At 40.8% G+C, this 17854-nt stretch overlaps 1 protein-coding gene across 1 annotated transcript; it reads left to right on the forward strand.

Moving 5' to 3' along the window:
* The first annotated feature begins 1098 nt into the window (after positions 1–1098).
* On the forward strand, positions 1099–17264 carry USP14 (ubiquitin specific peptidase 14). Its single transcript, XM_081013128.1, has 16 exons — positions 1099–1285; positions 2676–2821; positions 5045–5077; positions 5703–5807; positions 6414–6517; positions 8062–8120; positions 9273–9403; positions 9725–9805; positions 11080–11168; positions 11883–11997; positions 12808–12873; positions 13588–13680; positions 14314–14442; positions 15018–15078; positions 16284–16391; positions 16532–17264. The coding sequence occupies exons 1-16, from the start codon at positions 1270–1272 to the stop codon at positions 16687–16689; spliced, it is 1494 nt and encodes a 497-aa protein (XP_080869254.1). The 5' UTR covers positions 1099–1269; the 3' UTR covers positions 16690–17264.
* Positions 17265–17854: the final 590 nt, after the last annotated feature.

Below are 17854 nucleotides of genomic sequence, written 5' to 3' on the forward strand. Positions count from 1 at the left end.
TGATTGCTCTGGTGTAACTGTTCTCATGCTGCTCTATTAATTGGGCTTAAAAAGAATAACAGTTATGTATTGCATTCTGTGTACTGTTGGAAATTGCACTAGAATCAGATTGACCTGATGAGCAGTCTACAAATTGGAGGAATATTAAATCACAGATCAAGCACTATAGACAGAACCACCACATTGCCTCAAAGACAATGCTTTTTCATCAAAGCTGTGAATATATACAGCTCTTATTTAATAAGGATGCCCTTAAATCAACCTAGAATTCAGGAGCCTTGGTAATGAGGGAGCTTAGTGTAAAAATATTTCCACTTCTGGATGCAGATTGCAGGTGGAAGTCATACAGGTATGGAAATTTGCAGATGAGCTGGGAGATGCACTTTCACACAACTCGAGTGAAGTGTGACACTTTTCAAAACAATCCTAGAATGCAGCACCTCTAAGCAATTTATCAAAGAAACCAGATATGTATCTTTAATGATCAGGGCTAATAATTTGTTGGATAAAAGACTAACACTTCATGCCACAATCATAATTTCCTTTAATAGTAAATTGGGTACTTGACTACCTAACAGTTTGCAAGCAAAATGGGGCCAGACAAATATAAAGCAGTAATTTCTAATTACTTGGGGGATTCCTTAGGTATGCAGGTATATAAATGTATAAATTAGAAACACGTCTTTAAAAAACAAAACAAAATCGCCCAACGAAGTTGTGTTGTCAAATCTATGGCTGAGCAGTTGCGACAGAGAACATCAATTAAAGTATCCTTTGAGATAAAGGAGAGGTGGGGGGAAAGAAACGAAAGGAAAGAATGCATGCAGAGTGCGATATCAAACGTAGTAAGCAGGACACACTGGGAACATGCCCCTCCCTCCACCGGCCAGGATCCTTTTGCACGAGCACTTGCCGGGCAAATCCTGAGTAACTAACATCTGAGTAACTACCGGGACATACCGGGTCCGCTCACGAGGCTAACCAGGCGGAAGCAGAGCGACTGACGGCGAAGCTTCCTCACGCGGCTCCCTTCCGAAGCCGCCGCCGCGCGCCGCGGCCACTGGGGGCAGCAGCAAGGCGGCCTTTCCGGAGTTGCGCGCGCACCCGTCCGCGCTTGCAGCGTCATCCTGAGGGGCCGGTTTGAATGAGACCCCGAGGAAAGGAAGCGCCGCGCCGCCAGAGCTCCTTCTCGCTTCCTCTGCGCGCCCTGAGCTGCCGCTGCCGCCGCTCCTTCCGCCTTCTTCCTGCAGGCTGCTCTCGCTCGCCGCCATGCCGCTGTTCACAGGTGAGCCCGCTCCGCCTCCCGCCAGCAGCGCCGCGCAGGGGCCTAGTGCGGCTTCTCCTTCGTAGGCCTTGCTGGGGTCCTCCCGCTCCACGGGCCGGGGCTCGCTTGCACGGGACTGCGTGGGCTGCCTTCTCCGAAGGGTCTTCCTGCCCACCAGAGACAGGGGGAAGGAGGGAAGGCGGTTTTTATCAGGTGCGAAGTTGGCTTGGCATTATGGAGACACCTGGCCTGGTGAGGGAGGAAGAACTAGGGGCTCGCTTATTGTTTGCAAGGGTCCCCTTCCTGTCCAGGAAAATGGGGTTGCTACACAGTAAGCCTTCCTCTTGTCTTCTTATGCACTGCGTAAGCCACCCGTCCTGGATGATTTCGAGTGGCAGTCTTCAACCGTGTCAGAATCTGGGCCCCTTTTGATCACAACATGGAATACGGGACCTTATTCATAAGTTACTTTTATGCACACACACACATCTTCCTTTTTCCCAGTGGTGATATATGCTGCAGAGGAGAATATAGTGGGCTCCTGTGTAGGAGTGTGAGAATTTTGTTGAATGCTGCTAGTCATGCAGTAGTGACGGGAGCTTTCCCTCTAGAAATCACCTTTGCATACAGCTGTTAAGACTGAGTCCTTGTTCTCCTTTTCATCTAGTAGCTTTCTGTCTAGCCTTCTTTCTTGTCTTTTAACGTGAACAACAAAATGATGGTTGGTGTTGATGCCATTGGTGTGATCCATAAAGATCAGGACGTGATGCATTGGGAGGTACTGAGGACTTTGGGGGAGAGCCAGTGTGGTGTAGTGGTTAAGAGCGGTAGTCTCCTAATCTGGCGAACCGGGTTCGCGTCTCCGCTCCTCCACATGCAGCTGCTGGGTGACCTTGGGCCAGTCACACTTCTTTGAAGTCTCTCAGCCCCACTCACCTCACAGAGTGTTTGTTGTGGGGGAGGAAGGGAAAGGAGAATGTTAGCCGCTTTGAGACTCCTTAAAGGGAGTGAAAGGCGGGATATCAAATCCAAACTCTTCTTCTTCTTCTTCTTCTTCTTCTTCTTCTTCTTCTGAAGACCAATGGTTACATGATGAATAACACTGGTGTCTCAGCTTGCACATGTGAAATCTTTGGTGGAAGTTCAAATAATGACCCAGTTTGCAAGTAATGCTAAGCCAACCCATGGCTAAGCAAGAACCATATAAGATTCATTATTCTGCAAAGTTCTTGACTGCGGAATCCTTTGTGCTTGAATAGTGAATCTTTCCATTAAATTTATGCTTTACAATATTTCATTGTAAAATGAAATATAAACCTCTATAAACTTTTTCAGTGTATACAGCATGTAAGAACTGCACACCACTGTACCATAACTTGACGGTCCTATTTATCTTTCCTCCCCCTTGCAGTTAACGTAAAGTGGGGCAAGGAGAAATTTGATGGAGTGGAGCTGAATACAGATGAACCTCCAATGGTATTCAAAGCGCAGCTTTTTGCTTTGACTGGAGTTCAGCCTGACAGACAAAAAGTGATGGTGAAAGGTGGAACTTTAAAGGTAGAGTTTGAGAATAATTTTGCCATACTTTTGTCATTGTGTGTTTTATAAATTTAGTGGATTGTTGCTGTTCTTAGCAGGAGAAAACATACTGAGTTTGCCTTGTGGGATACAGGTAGAGAAGCACCAAAAAATTAAACAAAGCAGGTAACCATAAAGTGGTGCTTCCCTTTAGGTACTTATGTTTTGGGTATGGTAAGCTACATGACTGAAAGGAATTCTACTTCCTGTGTGTAATGTGATAACTAAAACTAGCATATTGATGCAAACCAAAGAGAGCTGGTCTGCTTTTGTGATGTTTTAGAGAATGTGTGTGTATACCAGTTCACCAAAATGGGTGCAACCCACCAAGCATTGCTTCCAGATGTGCCCTGTTTAAATGAACTAGAGCTCAGTAGTGCTTGGTAGGGTGCAAGAGGTCTATGCATGCAAATACATAGATACACATAGACACTTGTTGCTTTCCTTTTAGTTTGAGGCAGTGAGCTGATATGGTAAAAACTATTAAATCACTGAAACTTTAAGCTTTGGCAATTTGATGCCATGAGTACTGCAGGAAAATTCAGTCCTGTGTCTAGGACATTGAAAAACTATAATGTGTCCTAAATAGGGCAGCCATTGAGGAATGGTTGAAAAGCCTGGGTATATTCTGCTTGGAGAAGATTAAGACATGACGTGAGAGCTGATATCTGAAGTACTGCTACTTGTTGAAGATGGAGCAGACTTATTGCCTCTTGCTTCAGAGGGCAAGACTGAAAGTGATGCTTGGAATTGCAAAGAAATAGATTTTGGCTAAAATTATGTGAATACAGTGGTACCTCTGGTTATGAACATAATTCATTCCGGAGGTCCGTTCTTAACCCAAAACCATTCTTAACATGAGGCACGCTTTCACTAATGGGGCCTCCCGCTGCCACTGCGCGACTTCTACTTGCATCCTGGGGCAAAGTTCGCAACAAGGAGCATCTACTTCTGGGCTAGTGGAGCTCGTTACCCGAAGCATTCGTAAGGAGGACGGTACGTAACCCGAGGTTCCACTGTACTTCCTAATGTGTGAACTGTTCAGCAGTTCTTGTAGGACATGCCCATGTCTTCTTTGCTAGAGGTAGTTAAACAGAAGAGGGATCTGTCAAAGATTGAGAAGAATAAACTTTGAAAAAGCAACATGCACATACCTGTCTCTAATATGTAAACACTTTTCTAGCTGCCTTAGGAAGTAGTAGCTGTCGGTAAATAATTCCTTCCCGGCTAGCTTAAGAACTTGCTTATTTTTGCAGGTAAATAACATGAAACCCCTGCTATTTTATGGCAACTTATGCTTGTATATAGTTGGGAATATTTTCATATATAATTGGAAAACCTATAAAACATGAAGCAGTCTTAGATATTACACTGCTTATTGTATTGTTAATGGCTTGCACAAAGAATGGCATTAACAAATACAGTGGTACCTCGGTTTACGAACTTAAGCCGTTCCGGAAATCTGTTCTTAAACCGAAACCGTTCTTAAACTGAGGCACACTTTCCCTAATGAGGCCTCTTGCCGCCAGTGCCCTTTCACAGTTTGGATTCTGTTCTTAGACCGAGGTACCACTGTATTCATAATCTTCTGAGTCTGTGGCTTGGACTCTAGCTTCCATCCTTTGAATGGAAAAGTACTCCATTTGTGGGATTAGACTTCCCACCTCTTCTTTTCCTTAGTGGCCCTCTGCCTTCACATAATTTTGAAGGTTAGGGGATCATCAGGAATTGAATGGCAGGAGGACTGCAGCAGCAAGAAGCAATTGCTGAAAATCAGGGGGCCCACCTTGTGAGAGTGGAAGTGCTCATACAACACTTTGGGGAACAAGCCCGTGTTTGCAGTTCATAGTGGCTGCAAGTGTACTTCCCATCCATTATACTGCACATTTTCAGTCTGTTCTGTGATAAAGGAATGCTCTGTGTGCACACAGGGTTTCCCTGTTTCATGTATTAAGTCTTTCTAATGGATGAGAGTGAGAGCTTTTACATAGGTGGGGCTCTATGTGTGTTCTTGAAGCTACTGCACTGCAGTTCATATTGGTGCAATCTGCATAAAGTTATTCATGTTTTTGTTCTGTTGGAATGAATAGCACTTAACTACGTCTTTCTGGGGATTGTGCCTTGGGTTTTGCAGCTACTAGATCTGCTGATTCATCTTAATATTATTGCAGGCACTTAAATTTGTTTTGTTTTGCTCAATAGGATGATGATTGGGGCAACATCAAAATAAAAAATGTAAGTATTGCTCAGTGACTATATTGGGCTAGATGTCTTGGATCCTAATTTTTCTTCAGTGAATGGGGCGGAGTTCACAGAATGAGACTTTTCTGCCTCCCCCTTCTCTCTACACTTTTGTGCCCCTGTCTTCTGTGCTTCTTTGGGGTTGGAGACCCTTGGTAATGGTGTGGGATATGGTGTGAAAGCTGCAGGTGGAGGGGGGTTGGGCAGAAATCCCCCCTTTTATGTGAATTGTTAAAACCTTGTTCTGTATTTGCTACAATTATTCAGCTGTGAATGTGGTAGTCGGGGTTTTTGTTTGTTTTTTAAAGAAGAAGCAAGCATAAAGGTAGTAACGGAAAGTCAGACTTAATGGCTGATACCATTACTTAGTAACCTTGGTAAAAAATTTCCTGAATGTTTAGTAAATAAAAGCATCACTGGAAAGAAGAGAGGCAAGTTTAATTAAGAATATGACAGCGCCTACATTTTAAAAAAATGAACTGGAATATACTGATAGTGCTCAAATATTATTTTTGAAAGATATTCCCTAACGTGCACAAGTAAGCAAAGTGTTAAAGGGTCTAAACCACCATGCATTTCTTAATTGTCTAATTATAGTCATTTTTCCTTTTTTGAACAGGGCATGACCTTATTAATGATGGGTTCTGCTGAGGCGCTTCCTGAAGAACCAATTGCTCGGCCTGTCTTTGTGGAAGATATGACAGAAGAACAGTTAGCCTCAGCTGTGAGCATATTTTTTTCATCCCTTTGTAGAAATCTGAATGTACTTCCTCATATTGCCACAAATTTAACTTAATAATGTGTTGTGAACTTGCTTCGTTTTCAGAGAGAAGTCTAGATGTATAAGAGCTGCAAATCTAGTTTTGTATGACTGAGAAGGGTGTTTGAGAAAGTCTGACAGTCAACTGTTTATTGCCTATTAAGCTAGGAAAATTTCAAAAGCAGTTTGTGACATGGTGGTGGGGTAGCTGTTTAAAGAAAAAAAATTGGATTCATTGGAGTACAGCAAGCCTTTGCATGAGTCTTAAGGTTGCAATACTATACTTGCTAGAAGTCAGCTCCATTGAACTCAATGGAACTGTTGAGTAGACTTGTATAGAATTGCACTTTGGATCCATAGTGGTGCCTTAGTTAAAAGTGTAAAAGCTGTTCTTTTTCTGTTTGTTTGAACAAACCACTTAATTTTGTCCACAGAAAAGTAATAGCTGTTCATGTACTAGCCTTAGCTGTGTAAAAGTGCTATAGAACTAAATGTTGAGAGTGCTTTCCTGGAAATCACTCAGGAAAAACTGCTGTAAAATATTCAAGCACTCTTATATTTTTGTGGTAGATGGAGTTACCATGCGGCTTAACAAATCTTGGGAATACGTGTTATATGAATGCTACAGTTCAGTGTATTCGCTCTGTGCCAGAACTGAAAGAGGCCCTTAAGAGGTAGGTTTCATATTTTATTCAATGATGTTCACAATTATTATTAAATAGAGATTGTGGCTTTGGGGGATGGGCTTCAGTATGAGCACCTTATTGTTTTTAACATTCAACTTCTCTTCTTAATGGGTACTGAATATATTGATGCTTACAAATTTGGTGGTAGAATTCGGATCCAGTTAGTGATCTGCTTTTCTGCAAGTAGACTTAAACACTATTATGAATTATTTTAAAATTTGATTTCTATTCCTATCCAATTTATTCCAGAATTTTTTCTGTGTCTTGTTTGCCTAGTGTAGCATATTCAGTATAATAGCTTCTATGTTGGCTTTTAAGAATACTTCTCAGGTTGGCAAATCCTAGAGTACTGTGATTTGAGATGCGATTAAGACTGATATATTAATGCTTTCATATTAAGTAGTTGGTGCAAAATTAATTTACCATGCCTTTAAAATAGTGTTTTCATGCTTAATGTTACTTCTGTGTGTTCTTTACTGCCACTTTGCTCCCGCTCTTTGTGAATTCATCAAGAAGCAGAATAGGCAAAGGTTAGTCTTGTTAGCACTTTGGGAGGTAGGAATCAAATGAATGACTTGTATAACTTGCATATAAAACAGAGATTAATAGAAGTCATAACATTCTGAAGCATTCCAGACGGGTTAACAGTTCAGCTAAGCAACTCTTTATGGACTTGTTGCCCTTTTAAGGCCTTTATTTGGATCTAAAGGTGTTCTTGTGCAATTGAAAGGCAGTTTTGCTTGTGCAAGGTGGCTTTCTGTACTTTCTTCCTTTTCTGCTCTTTTGCTGCAGTCCCCTGTGCCACACTCCCATGTTCTCCCAGAGGGTTCCTTAACCCTTGGGTGTAGCTTGTCAGTGGGCATAGGAGACTGGTAGGGAGAGGAAGGGATCAGAAAGCCGTATTGTACAAGTGAAGTTCTGATTGCTCATGTTTGGGCCCAAGTGCCTGGCTTTTAAACAGTAACTTCATTTTTAGTATATCCTGAGATGGTAATGATAAATATGGAAGCCATGGTAGGTGATGGTTGTGCTGTAACTCAGTGAACTCAATGTGTATAGAAATGCAGTTATTGGAAAGCAGAATCTCTGGAACCCTGCAGAATAGAGAACTGGTTTTATCTTGTGTAGTTGGGGAGATTCTGCTTTGGAGTAAATTTGTGGCCTCAGTTCATTTCTGTGTACAGTGAAAGGAGCAAGACAAGGAGCCTAACGCTGTCCCAATGTCAGTGGGAGTAGAATTTCTGGGGTGGGATGGAGGAACAAATAATGAGTAATCCAGACTTGGGGACACAAGGATCCTGGAAACCTTGTGCTTTCCTCTGCACACGTGTGCTCACTGTTCTGCAGACACTAGAGGACACGTTTTCATTATTATTTTAAATGGAAGCTGACTCTCAATTTCTATACTTTCATTAGATAAGTTTTGCTCCAAGTAACACAGTCCTGATAAAAGTCCACCTCAGCATTATTTTTGTGGGGGCTGCATTGATTCCAAGGCCAAATTAAATAACATGTTTTAAACATCTCTTTAGATATGCTGGTGCCTTAAGAGCTTCAGGAGAAATGGCCTCTGCTCAGTACATCACAGCAGGTTTGTATTTGATCATCAATGTAGAGCTTTCTGCTGCTTAAAAAACCTTCTTTGTAACAGAATTTTAAGGATTCTATTCACTAGATTATAACTGAGGGAAAACCAAAGGCAAGCGGTCTCTTAACAGGCAAAGAAACACATCTCACTATCTTATTTTTTGTACTTCTGAAATGTCTAGGGTTGTCCCCACCCCAAATCAACTACTGTCGTTTTGTTGAAACTGATGGGTCCCTTACAAATCTCCAATTCTATAATTCTATCAACAGTTAATAATGTTTCTTGAGTTTTCAAAGAATCTGAAATATAACTGATGATTTCCAAGTGTGAAGTTTTATAATTGTGTTTAAAGAGCAAAAATATCCTTATTCAGAGGTGCTCTTGAGGAGCTTCTGATAAATTCCGTAGTAACAATTGGCTTTGGGTGCTGTCAGATGGTGTGTTGGTTGCTTGTGAGTAACCAGGCAGGCTCCGACCTGTCTTTTACAGGTTTTCTTGTGCAAACTGTTTACAATGCAGAGCCATAAAGTTCATGTCCGACTTAGTCACTTGCAGAATCCGGGAGTGGCCCCTTCCGGCTTCTCCCCCAACATAAGAACTTTGGCACCCCAAGCCTCCGCCTCCCCTCCTTGCGTTTCACCCCTCTGAGCAAGGTGGGCGACGGAAGTGGCGTGCTTCCCTCCTGGCTAGGTGAGGCGCTGGAGCTCTCCGCAGCATCCTCAAGCCCTTTCCTTGCTTGGCTGGCCCCTTCACTCTCTTCTCCACTGGAGGTGTGGCTTCCCCCACCTCTGGAAGAGGAACTACTCCTCAGGGTTTTTGGAGGCTCTCTGTATCCCAGCGGCCCCCCTGCCTCCCTCCCTTGTTCCGATGGCAGTCCCCTGACATGTGCCATTCAGGATTCTCACACACTGAATCTCCACATGCAGCAGTTTAGTCTGTTACAGGGGTGTGATGTGTTTAGTCCTGTTTTGCAGGTAGATTGTTGGGGCATATGATGTAAAAAATTAAGTAGCCCTACTCTAAAAGCAATACTACGGTATACAATAAAAAGGGAAATATTTATTTGAACTATATTGTGTTTCTTGTATCTATCCTTTAGTACTTAACAGTTTAATGTTTATTCACTTTAAAAAACAACTCTGTTTTATTTTTAAGCTCTTAGAGATTTATTTGATTCCATGGATAAAACCTCCTCTAGTATCCCTCCCATCATTCTCCTCCAGTTTTTACATATGGCCTTTCCCCAGTTTGCGGAGAAAGGGGATCAAGGCCAATATCTTCAACAGGTAAATGCTTTTATTTTACTTTCTAATATTCAGGCAGCATATGTCTCCCCAAAATACATCTATTGTTCAACGAGTTTCGTATGTTTGAGTTGTGAGGCAATAATTAAGTACAAACCTACATACAGCTTGTGTAAACTTGAATTTAATAATTGTATTTATATGATTCTGTAGCAACTATGAAGAAAAACACTTTTGAAATAATGTTAATATTTCAGATTTATGATGTTTGCAGTAAACTCAAATTAGTATATTTATTGCAACTTTTGTTAAACTCGAGCTATCACTGTGCCAAACATTTGCTTTTCTCTGCTTCTTTCATAGGATGCCAATGAATGCTGGGTTCAGATGATGCGAGTCCTGCAGCAGAAGTTAGAAGGAATCGAAGATGACACAGTTATGGAAGTAAGTGGTCTTGGTCTTACAGTCCTGGAGAAAATGGCATTAACTCTGTGCTCAGCCAAAAACAGCAAGAACTTTTGATTTTGACACACACACAAAAAATCATGTGCTGACTGTGTGCAAGTTTTGGGGTAAACCTTAAGGACTGTGACCTTTACTACATAATATTTTAATATGTTTATTATACTACTGCATAGCTTCATTTCCAGAGGCTTGCCAAATGTGTCTTTACCCCCAATACTTGAACAACTGACTGCAGTGGCAACAGAAACCCGTCCACATTTTTTACTTAGAATTGAAGTCTCAAATCTTAGTACTGTGTAGAAAAAATCTTGAGTAGCAACTACAGGAGTAAGAAACTCAAGCTGTTGAATACACCACCTTCAATAAAAAGTTGCTTTGATGGAGTATATCTGAGGTACATACTCATAGAGATTTCAGAGAGCACAACTGTCCTCATTTATCCAGTGTTAAGGAACAGCTTTAAGCTCACACAATGGGTTTGTCCATGCAGAGCTCTCCTTCATATTGAAGAGGATGGGGGAGCATTAGAGCTCTCCTGTTCACTAAGAGCTCCTGACGGAGCTAATGTAGATTCTGAATGTGCTGGAAGCTGTCAGTCAGTGGCTTCCACATGTGGAGTACCCACTCAACCTGGTCTCACTTCCACTCCTTGCCTTCCTCCTTCCATGTCCTGCAGCTTCTTTAAGCAATTTCACATAGGGGAAGGAAGTGGTCTACTTTTCAACAGCTGTCAAAGCTCAGGTCTGTACCCAGTCTTAATAAGCGCAGTAATACTGAAGATCAGGCATAACATTGTAAGAGTAAAGGAACTGGGAAGATGTAATGTGGCTTAAAGAAGCTCAGAATGAGAAGTCTGTTTCAGAGCACAGTTCAAAGTTGTTGGTATTGACCTTTAAAGCCCTAAATAGCTTTGGCCCTGTATACCTGCAGGAGCATCTCCACTTCCATTGTTCAGCTTGGACACAGATCCAGCTCCGAGGGTCTTCTGACGGTTCTCTCACTGCGAGAAGTGAAGTTATAGGGAACCAGGCAGAGGGCCTTCTCGGTAGTGGCACCCGCCCTGTGGAATGCCCTCCCATCAGATGTCAATGAAATGAACAACTGTATGACTTTTAGAAGACATCTGAAGACAGCCCTGTATAGGGAAGTTTTTAATGTGCGATGTGTTACTGTGGTTTTACATTTTGCCGGAAGCAAATGGGTGGCATATAAATAGTAAATTGTATTATTATATTACTTATTTGTTTTTACAGACTGACTCTGGAGCTTCAGGAGCAGCAGCAGCACCTCCTAAGAAGAAGAGCTTAATTGACCAGTTTTTCAGTATTGAGTTTGAAACTATGTATCCTAAACATTACTGGCAATACATGGGGGATGATGTTCATGGTAATAGCAACATGGGCAGGGCTGGGATTTTACTGACACAAGAGGAAACATTTTTTTCCCTATGATGGGTGATTGTTAGCATAGAATAGAATAAGGAATGGCAAGTGGATAGAGGGAAATGAAAATCAGTAAGTTTGGGAAATCTCCCAAAGTGGGAGCTACACAAACTTTGTTTGTTTGTTAGTGAATCTGGGGGAGGGGTGAGGAATCTGGGGCCTTCCAGATTTTGGACTTCAAGAACCATCCACCCCAGGCAGCATGGCCAGTGGTCACAGGCAATGGGAGTTATAGTCCAGCAGTCTCTGGATGGTCACAGGTTCCTCATCCTTGATGTGATGTAGCAAGGTTTCAGACCAAATGAAAACACAGCCGGCTGTTTTTGTTGAACAGTTCCAAAGTTGCAAGGGGCGGGTGGCAGGTGAAGTTCATGCCAGGATGCGCAAATGTGTCCTGTACTGTTTGTTAGCAAAAGAATTGGTCACTGCTATCAAAACAGCTTTCCTTGAAATAAGCAACATTGTTACACAGCAAATTAAAACATACTGAAATGGAGAGTAAGTATTGACTGGCACTCTTTTTAACTGTTTCATTAAGCTCAGCAGTGTTTAAATAGAGCAGCAGTTCTAGTCTTTGCATATACATATATATTTGTCCTTAACATTACGCAAAGCATGAAATGCACAGAAGCAGAAGAGGAGGATGTCACAAAAGGAAGAGAGAATCAACTCCAACTTAGTTGTTTTATCAATCAAGAAGTAAAATATCTTTTCACAGGTCTTAAACTGGTGAGCAACTTCACTTCATTGTCTCTGGAAGTTGCTTTCTTTCTGTAGCACAGTGCTTGAAAGACCTTGCTTACTTTTGGCTGGCTTGAAAACAAGCCACAAAAAGCTGCTGGGGATAGGGAGAAAAAATTGTTGTGTGGCTTGTTTGGACATGAAATGCAGATTTGTGTCCTGAACATGTACTCCCAACTTTTAGGTGTCTTAATCTGTAAAGCAGAATTGCATTGCAAGTTATGTTTTTCATTTTGCCTTCTCTATCCCATCCGATTGCTATGTATATACCATTTCTTTAGTAGCTTAATTTTTTCTATGCTAATAAAGCAGAGAATACAAGAGGACTCTCCTCCTTCTTGGTCTCCTTCAAAACTGATATGGTGTTAAGGCAGAAGGCTGAGCACGAAATGTAGACTAGTATCCTAAGTGTTACCACAGGATTAAGATCGCAGAACAGATGGGGAGACTGTCCAGACTAGATTGGGTTGTATGAGCAGATGTCTGATTGTACAGTGTGGAATGTCACCCTTTGCTTTTTAGTTCAAACTTTAAAATGCAAACTCAAAATAGGCTCCATTGTCACCAGGTGATAGGCATTTCAAAGACATCTCCAACTGTTCCATATCTCCCTATTCTTGGTGATTGCTTGAAAGTGCTCCAGAGATTACTGCATTTAAGACCCATCCATTGGTATAGGCTACATCTTTTTTGGTAGAAAGCAAAATAAAAGCAGGGAAGAGGGCAAGTTAAGACACCAAAGCAGGGGTTTTGGAATGATCTTGTATGATGTAATGTAGTATTATGTTTCTGTTTCAGCGTCTTCAAGAAGAAATTACCAAGCTGTCTCCAACATTGCAAAGAAATGCACTCTACATAAAATCTGTGAGTAAAATTTGTAACCATAAAACCGTTCATGTTGACATTTTAGAGGTGTAGAGAATAATAAAGTTCAAAGACCCTACAATATCAATAGATTGCATTTTGTTGTGCTGCATAAATTGGAGAAGTATGCAGTATAATTCTAAGTAGTGTAATCTGATACCCCATTCCAATACTGTAACAAGTAGCTTATGGGAGTAACTTGTATCACCTGCACAATGTGCATGTACCTTGCTGGGAGTGGGGGTAGTGTGGGGCTGGGTAAATAGTGCAAACCAAATATGGGAACCTGATACTACTTGTACCAAAAGGTGTGGATTTTGTTTGTGGATTTTGCACATGATCCAGTTACAGTGGCACCTCAGGTTACAGACGCTTCAGGTTACAGACTCCGCTAACCCAGAAATAGTACCTCGGGTTATGAACTTTGCTTCAGGATGAGAACAGAAATTGCAGCGCAGTAGCAGCGGGAGGCCCCATTAGCTAAAGTGGTGCTTCAGGTTAAGAACAGTTTCAGGTTAAGAATGGACCTCCAGAACAAATTAAGTTCTTAACCCGAGGTACCACTGTATATGGAATTCAGTGTTCTTATTTTCAGTGAAATTTCTTCTTGTAATCCAGGGTCGTACAGGAAATAAAGTTTAAAATGAATGCATACTTCATTTGCTTCCACTTGCAGCTAAGTAGTTACTGCTGTGAATATTTTGCTTGTTTTAGTCCAAGATAAGTCGCTTGCCTGCCTACCTGACTATTCAGATGGTTCGTTTCTTTTACAAAGAGAAAGAATCTGTGAATGCCAAAGTTCTCAAGGTAGGTGTTTCATACATTATTATTATAATTATTTAAATTTGCATATAGTTCTTCATCCAGAAGATCCCAAGGCAGTTCAAAACACTACTACAGTTCTGCTTTTTGATCCACCTGGTGGTCAACAAGCTGCTAAGTGAACTTGGGTGCTTCCATGTCAATTTAAACTGTTGTGATAGGAGTGAAAGCTGAACCAGCATAGCCCATTTGATTAGGAACATGATTTTTCTGTTAGAAAATGTTTCAGACCATGGGATAGTATGAAAGCTGTAACATGACAGAACATTCTGCAGACATTCACAGAATATATTTTTATATGTTAAGGCTAGGCTATGGAAAGGGCTATTAGCTCCAGCATATACTTTATGTGCAAAAAGTTCCAGATTCAGTAACTAGAATCTCCAGGTAGAAACTTGGGAGTTGCTGCCAGTCAGGAGACAATTCTGAGCTAGATGGCAGCTTGCTATGTTCGTGTTTTTTAAGTAAATCCTGAGTTTTAAGTGAAAAGGCAACTTTAAATGTGTTAAATTAACTGCATTTAAAGCAGTCCTGGGAAACGGTGTCTGTGGTGGTCAGTTAGCTTCATATGATGCTTTACAGAGATGTTAAGCAAGCCTCTCTTCTAACTGCTCCTAGGATGTTAAATTCCCTCTTATGTTGGATGTATTTGAGCTATGTACATCAGAACTGCAAGAAAAGATGACCCCGTATCGATCAAAATTCAAGGAACTAGAAGACAAAAAAGCGAATCAGCAGCCAAAGAACGTAGGTGACCTATTAAGATTGCTTTAGCAGTGTACCTAATTTTATTTTATGCGCAGGCCTTAAATAAGAGCCAGCATTGGGCAAGTGAACCATTATGACCCAAACATCATTTAGATGCTTTATAATAATGCTGTATTTTCAAAAATTTAAGACTTGAGTATCAACATTTGCTGTTGAATTTCATTAATTTCTAGACCTAGTAATTGTATTAGCCACAATTTTTTAAAATGAGTATGCAGATGCCATTTCCCTCTTGCTGACAAAAGACTTCCCTTTAATTTTATTAATGGGGAAATTAATGGATAATCCCACTTGTTGAAAGCAGAGTGGCTAGTTCTTCATTGGTTGTGCTGCTTACTCTGGCTGTGATACTTTTGGAGCTTCTGTAATGCTTTGACACACCATGGAATTTGCTCCAAAGACTTTTAACTTTTATTTAGAAATCGTTTCTCATTGATAAGGGTAATCAGTGATCATTTATTAGGATGATATAAGTTATTTTATTTTTTAAATGTATTTCTCTTTTGCCTTATATGAACATAACTCATGTAAACCATAAATGTTTATTTTTTAAGTCTAGTAAAGGTGATGGTGCACAGAAGGAAGCAAAATACGAGCCATTTTCCTTTGCTGATGGTAAGTGGAAATTGAAAGAACTTTAATGGATACATTTAAAACTCTGATTTTTTTCACCTTAGATTACCATAAGGCATTTAGGTATTGAAAATGGACAAAACACATAAGCATTTTTATTATTTCCTTATCTGAATATCTGAAGATATATTTGACCAAGCGAGTGAAGGGTGTAAGAGGTGTCTGATAAATTGCACAGCTTAATATTTGAATGGCACTTGATTGCAGTATCTATGGTACAAAAACTAAAGCTCACAACTGCTACAGAAATATAACAGGAAAGAGATCAGGTGAGATCATGTCTTTGTACCAGACAAGCATTTGATCTTCTACGCTCTTTTTTGTTGTTAAAGTAGATGATTTTTAAATTTTATTTTTGCTTGCACTTGTTAAAATGGAACTGCGTGGTTTTTCTACGCATGTTGTTTGCAGTCTGCCGCAGGTAACAAGTCTGGACAAAAATAACACAGGTAGCAAGGCTGATTTCTTCCTAAAGCCTGTTACATGTAGTTCTGCTATTTGCTCTGTGTATCTACAAATTTCCCTAACCCCAGACACTGCTTAATTTTGCAGGCAGTCTCTTCCTTCACATGCTTAATTTGGTGTCCTTGGGTGTGTGCTTATGTGGAGAGAATGCATTCATGAATAAAACTTACTTGAACCCAACTTTAATCCAAATGGTTGAAAATATATTTTGTATAAAATGGCTTAGTTGCATTTCTCCAGAGCAGGGATGGGGAATCCGTGGTCCTTCAAATGGATTAAGGATCATAGGAGTTGTAGTCTAGCAGCATCTGGAGGGCTATAGGTTCCCCATTCCCACTCTAAAGCAGGGGTTGGGAGCCTTTTTGACCCAGTGGGCAAACCACTTATCAGTTCCAATTCTCATGGGTCAACTTTGGCAGGTCTAGACCTCTTGTCAGTGCTGGGTGTCAAGTATTTTTGCAGCACTGGGTGGTAAAGCTGCTTTCTGCAGGAATCCACTGTGCAATCAAGTACCCATGAGGAACTCAAGCTGCACAGCTGATTTAGCTGCTTCAGTATCTGCCACATGGGCAAGGTTTGGGGAAAGTAGGCTTGTGGGCCAAATTTGTGGGGTGGAAGTTCCCCATGCCTGCTGTAAAGATTCCTGTGGCAATCACAAATAGACATGGGTTAAGTGTGCGGATTGTTTACTGTAGTGTTACATTATGATCTTTCTTCCCCAGATATTGGCTCCAACAACTGTGGATATTATGACCTACAGGCAGTGCTAACACATCAGGGAAGATCTAGTTCTTCTGGACATTACGTATCTTGGGTTAAAAGAAAACAAGGTACTGAGGCAATTTTAGACGCTAGCAAAATAATAGTACATGAAGGTTGGCTGTTTTTATTGAATGATAAATTGGAAATCCTAGCTCTGAATAGTTCATGTAATATGTGGCATTAATTTACTATTTCTTTTTCTTCACAGATGAGTGGATTAAATTTGATGACGACAAAGTCAGCATTGTTACACCTGAAGATATTTTGAGGCTATCAGGGGGTGGAGACTGGCATATAGCTTACGTTCTACTTTATGGGCCACGCAGAATCGAAGTAGTGGAAGCGGAAGCGGAAGCTGATCAATAGACTTCATTTTTACCATTTCTGCCTAGGTGTGAAATAAATTTCTTAACTCCAGAGCTTCACAGAGGCTGCAAAATTGGTTCCTTCAGTCTACTGTCATTTGGAGCGGCAAGGAAGCAAATCAGGTTTTGAAACTGACCTCTGCACTAAAGTCACTACTACAGTCACTCAATAGTTGTTATATTTGTAATTGATTTTAGGTTTCGGGTTGCAAAAGAGACCATTTTAAAACAACTAAATTTTAACAAAATTAAGCAGGCCTCCTGCCCTTTCCTCTAATGTTATCAGCAAGATATTTATTACACACCTATTCATGCATCATTTTGTTGTTAATTCTTGCATGGTTTCTACCAGTTCAGTAGCTGTCGATCCTTTCTATTGTGTCTTGACAGCTTTGTCAAGTGGAATATCAATTGTTGCCTCAACATGTAACACAGTGCTGCTGCCCATAGCCTATGGATATATGGCTACAATCACGTATTTGTCCAGCCTGATGTGCCAACCTGGTCTGTTCTGTTGCTGGCATTCCATGACTTTGAATAAATGGTGATCAGTAATGATGGTGCTTCTTACATAAATGTTTGGTGTTTTGTCTTCTTGCTAGAGCTTAACCATATACCTCTTGGCTTGTATCCAGTGCAGGGCTAAGTAAGCATCCCATCCGGCTTCGACAGGAAACCAAAGAATACAGTTTAGCAGAACTGTGATTGAGTGGTTTAAATTGAGGTAAAGGAGAGGAAGTGGTTACAGTTTTGGGAAATTGCTCCTCTTTAAATAAGTTTTTAATAAGAACTATCTACCTTCTTATACTGCATGTTGATGTTATATGCTTTTAAATGGGTTTAAATACTATGATGGGTTTCTGTAAGTTGGTGCTCTGTATAGAAGTCAATGTGTAAGCAGTCTCTTCTGTTTCACCATATTCTTATTATTTCATCCTGTTCCACCTAGAAATCTTACAGGCTTAATAGTTGGTAGACTTCCCTAGTCCAGTCTTATCTCCATGGAACGTATATTTTGTTGAACCTGCCACAGAAGGCCAGTTTTCCTGCTACAAAGTCTTCAGTAGTAATCAGTTAAATACCTAATAATAGCAGTAAATTATAAGCAAGAAAAATGGTGTAGTGGAGTTTCTGGCAACAGAAACCAACGGTGCCCAGCAAACCTA

This window comes from Podarcis pityusensis, assembly GCF_964106645.2.
Source record: "Podarcis pityusensis genome assembly, chromosome: 7".
Classification (NCBI taxonomy): Eukaryota; Metazoa; Chordata; class Lepidosauria; order Squamata; family Lacertidae; genus Podarcis; species Podarcis pityusensis.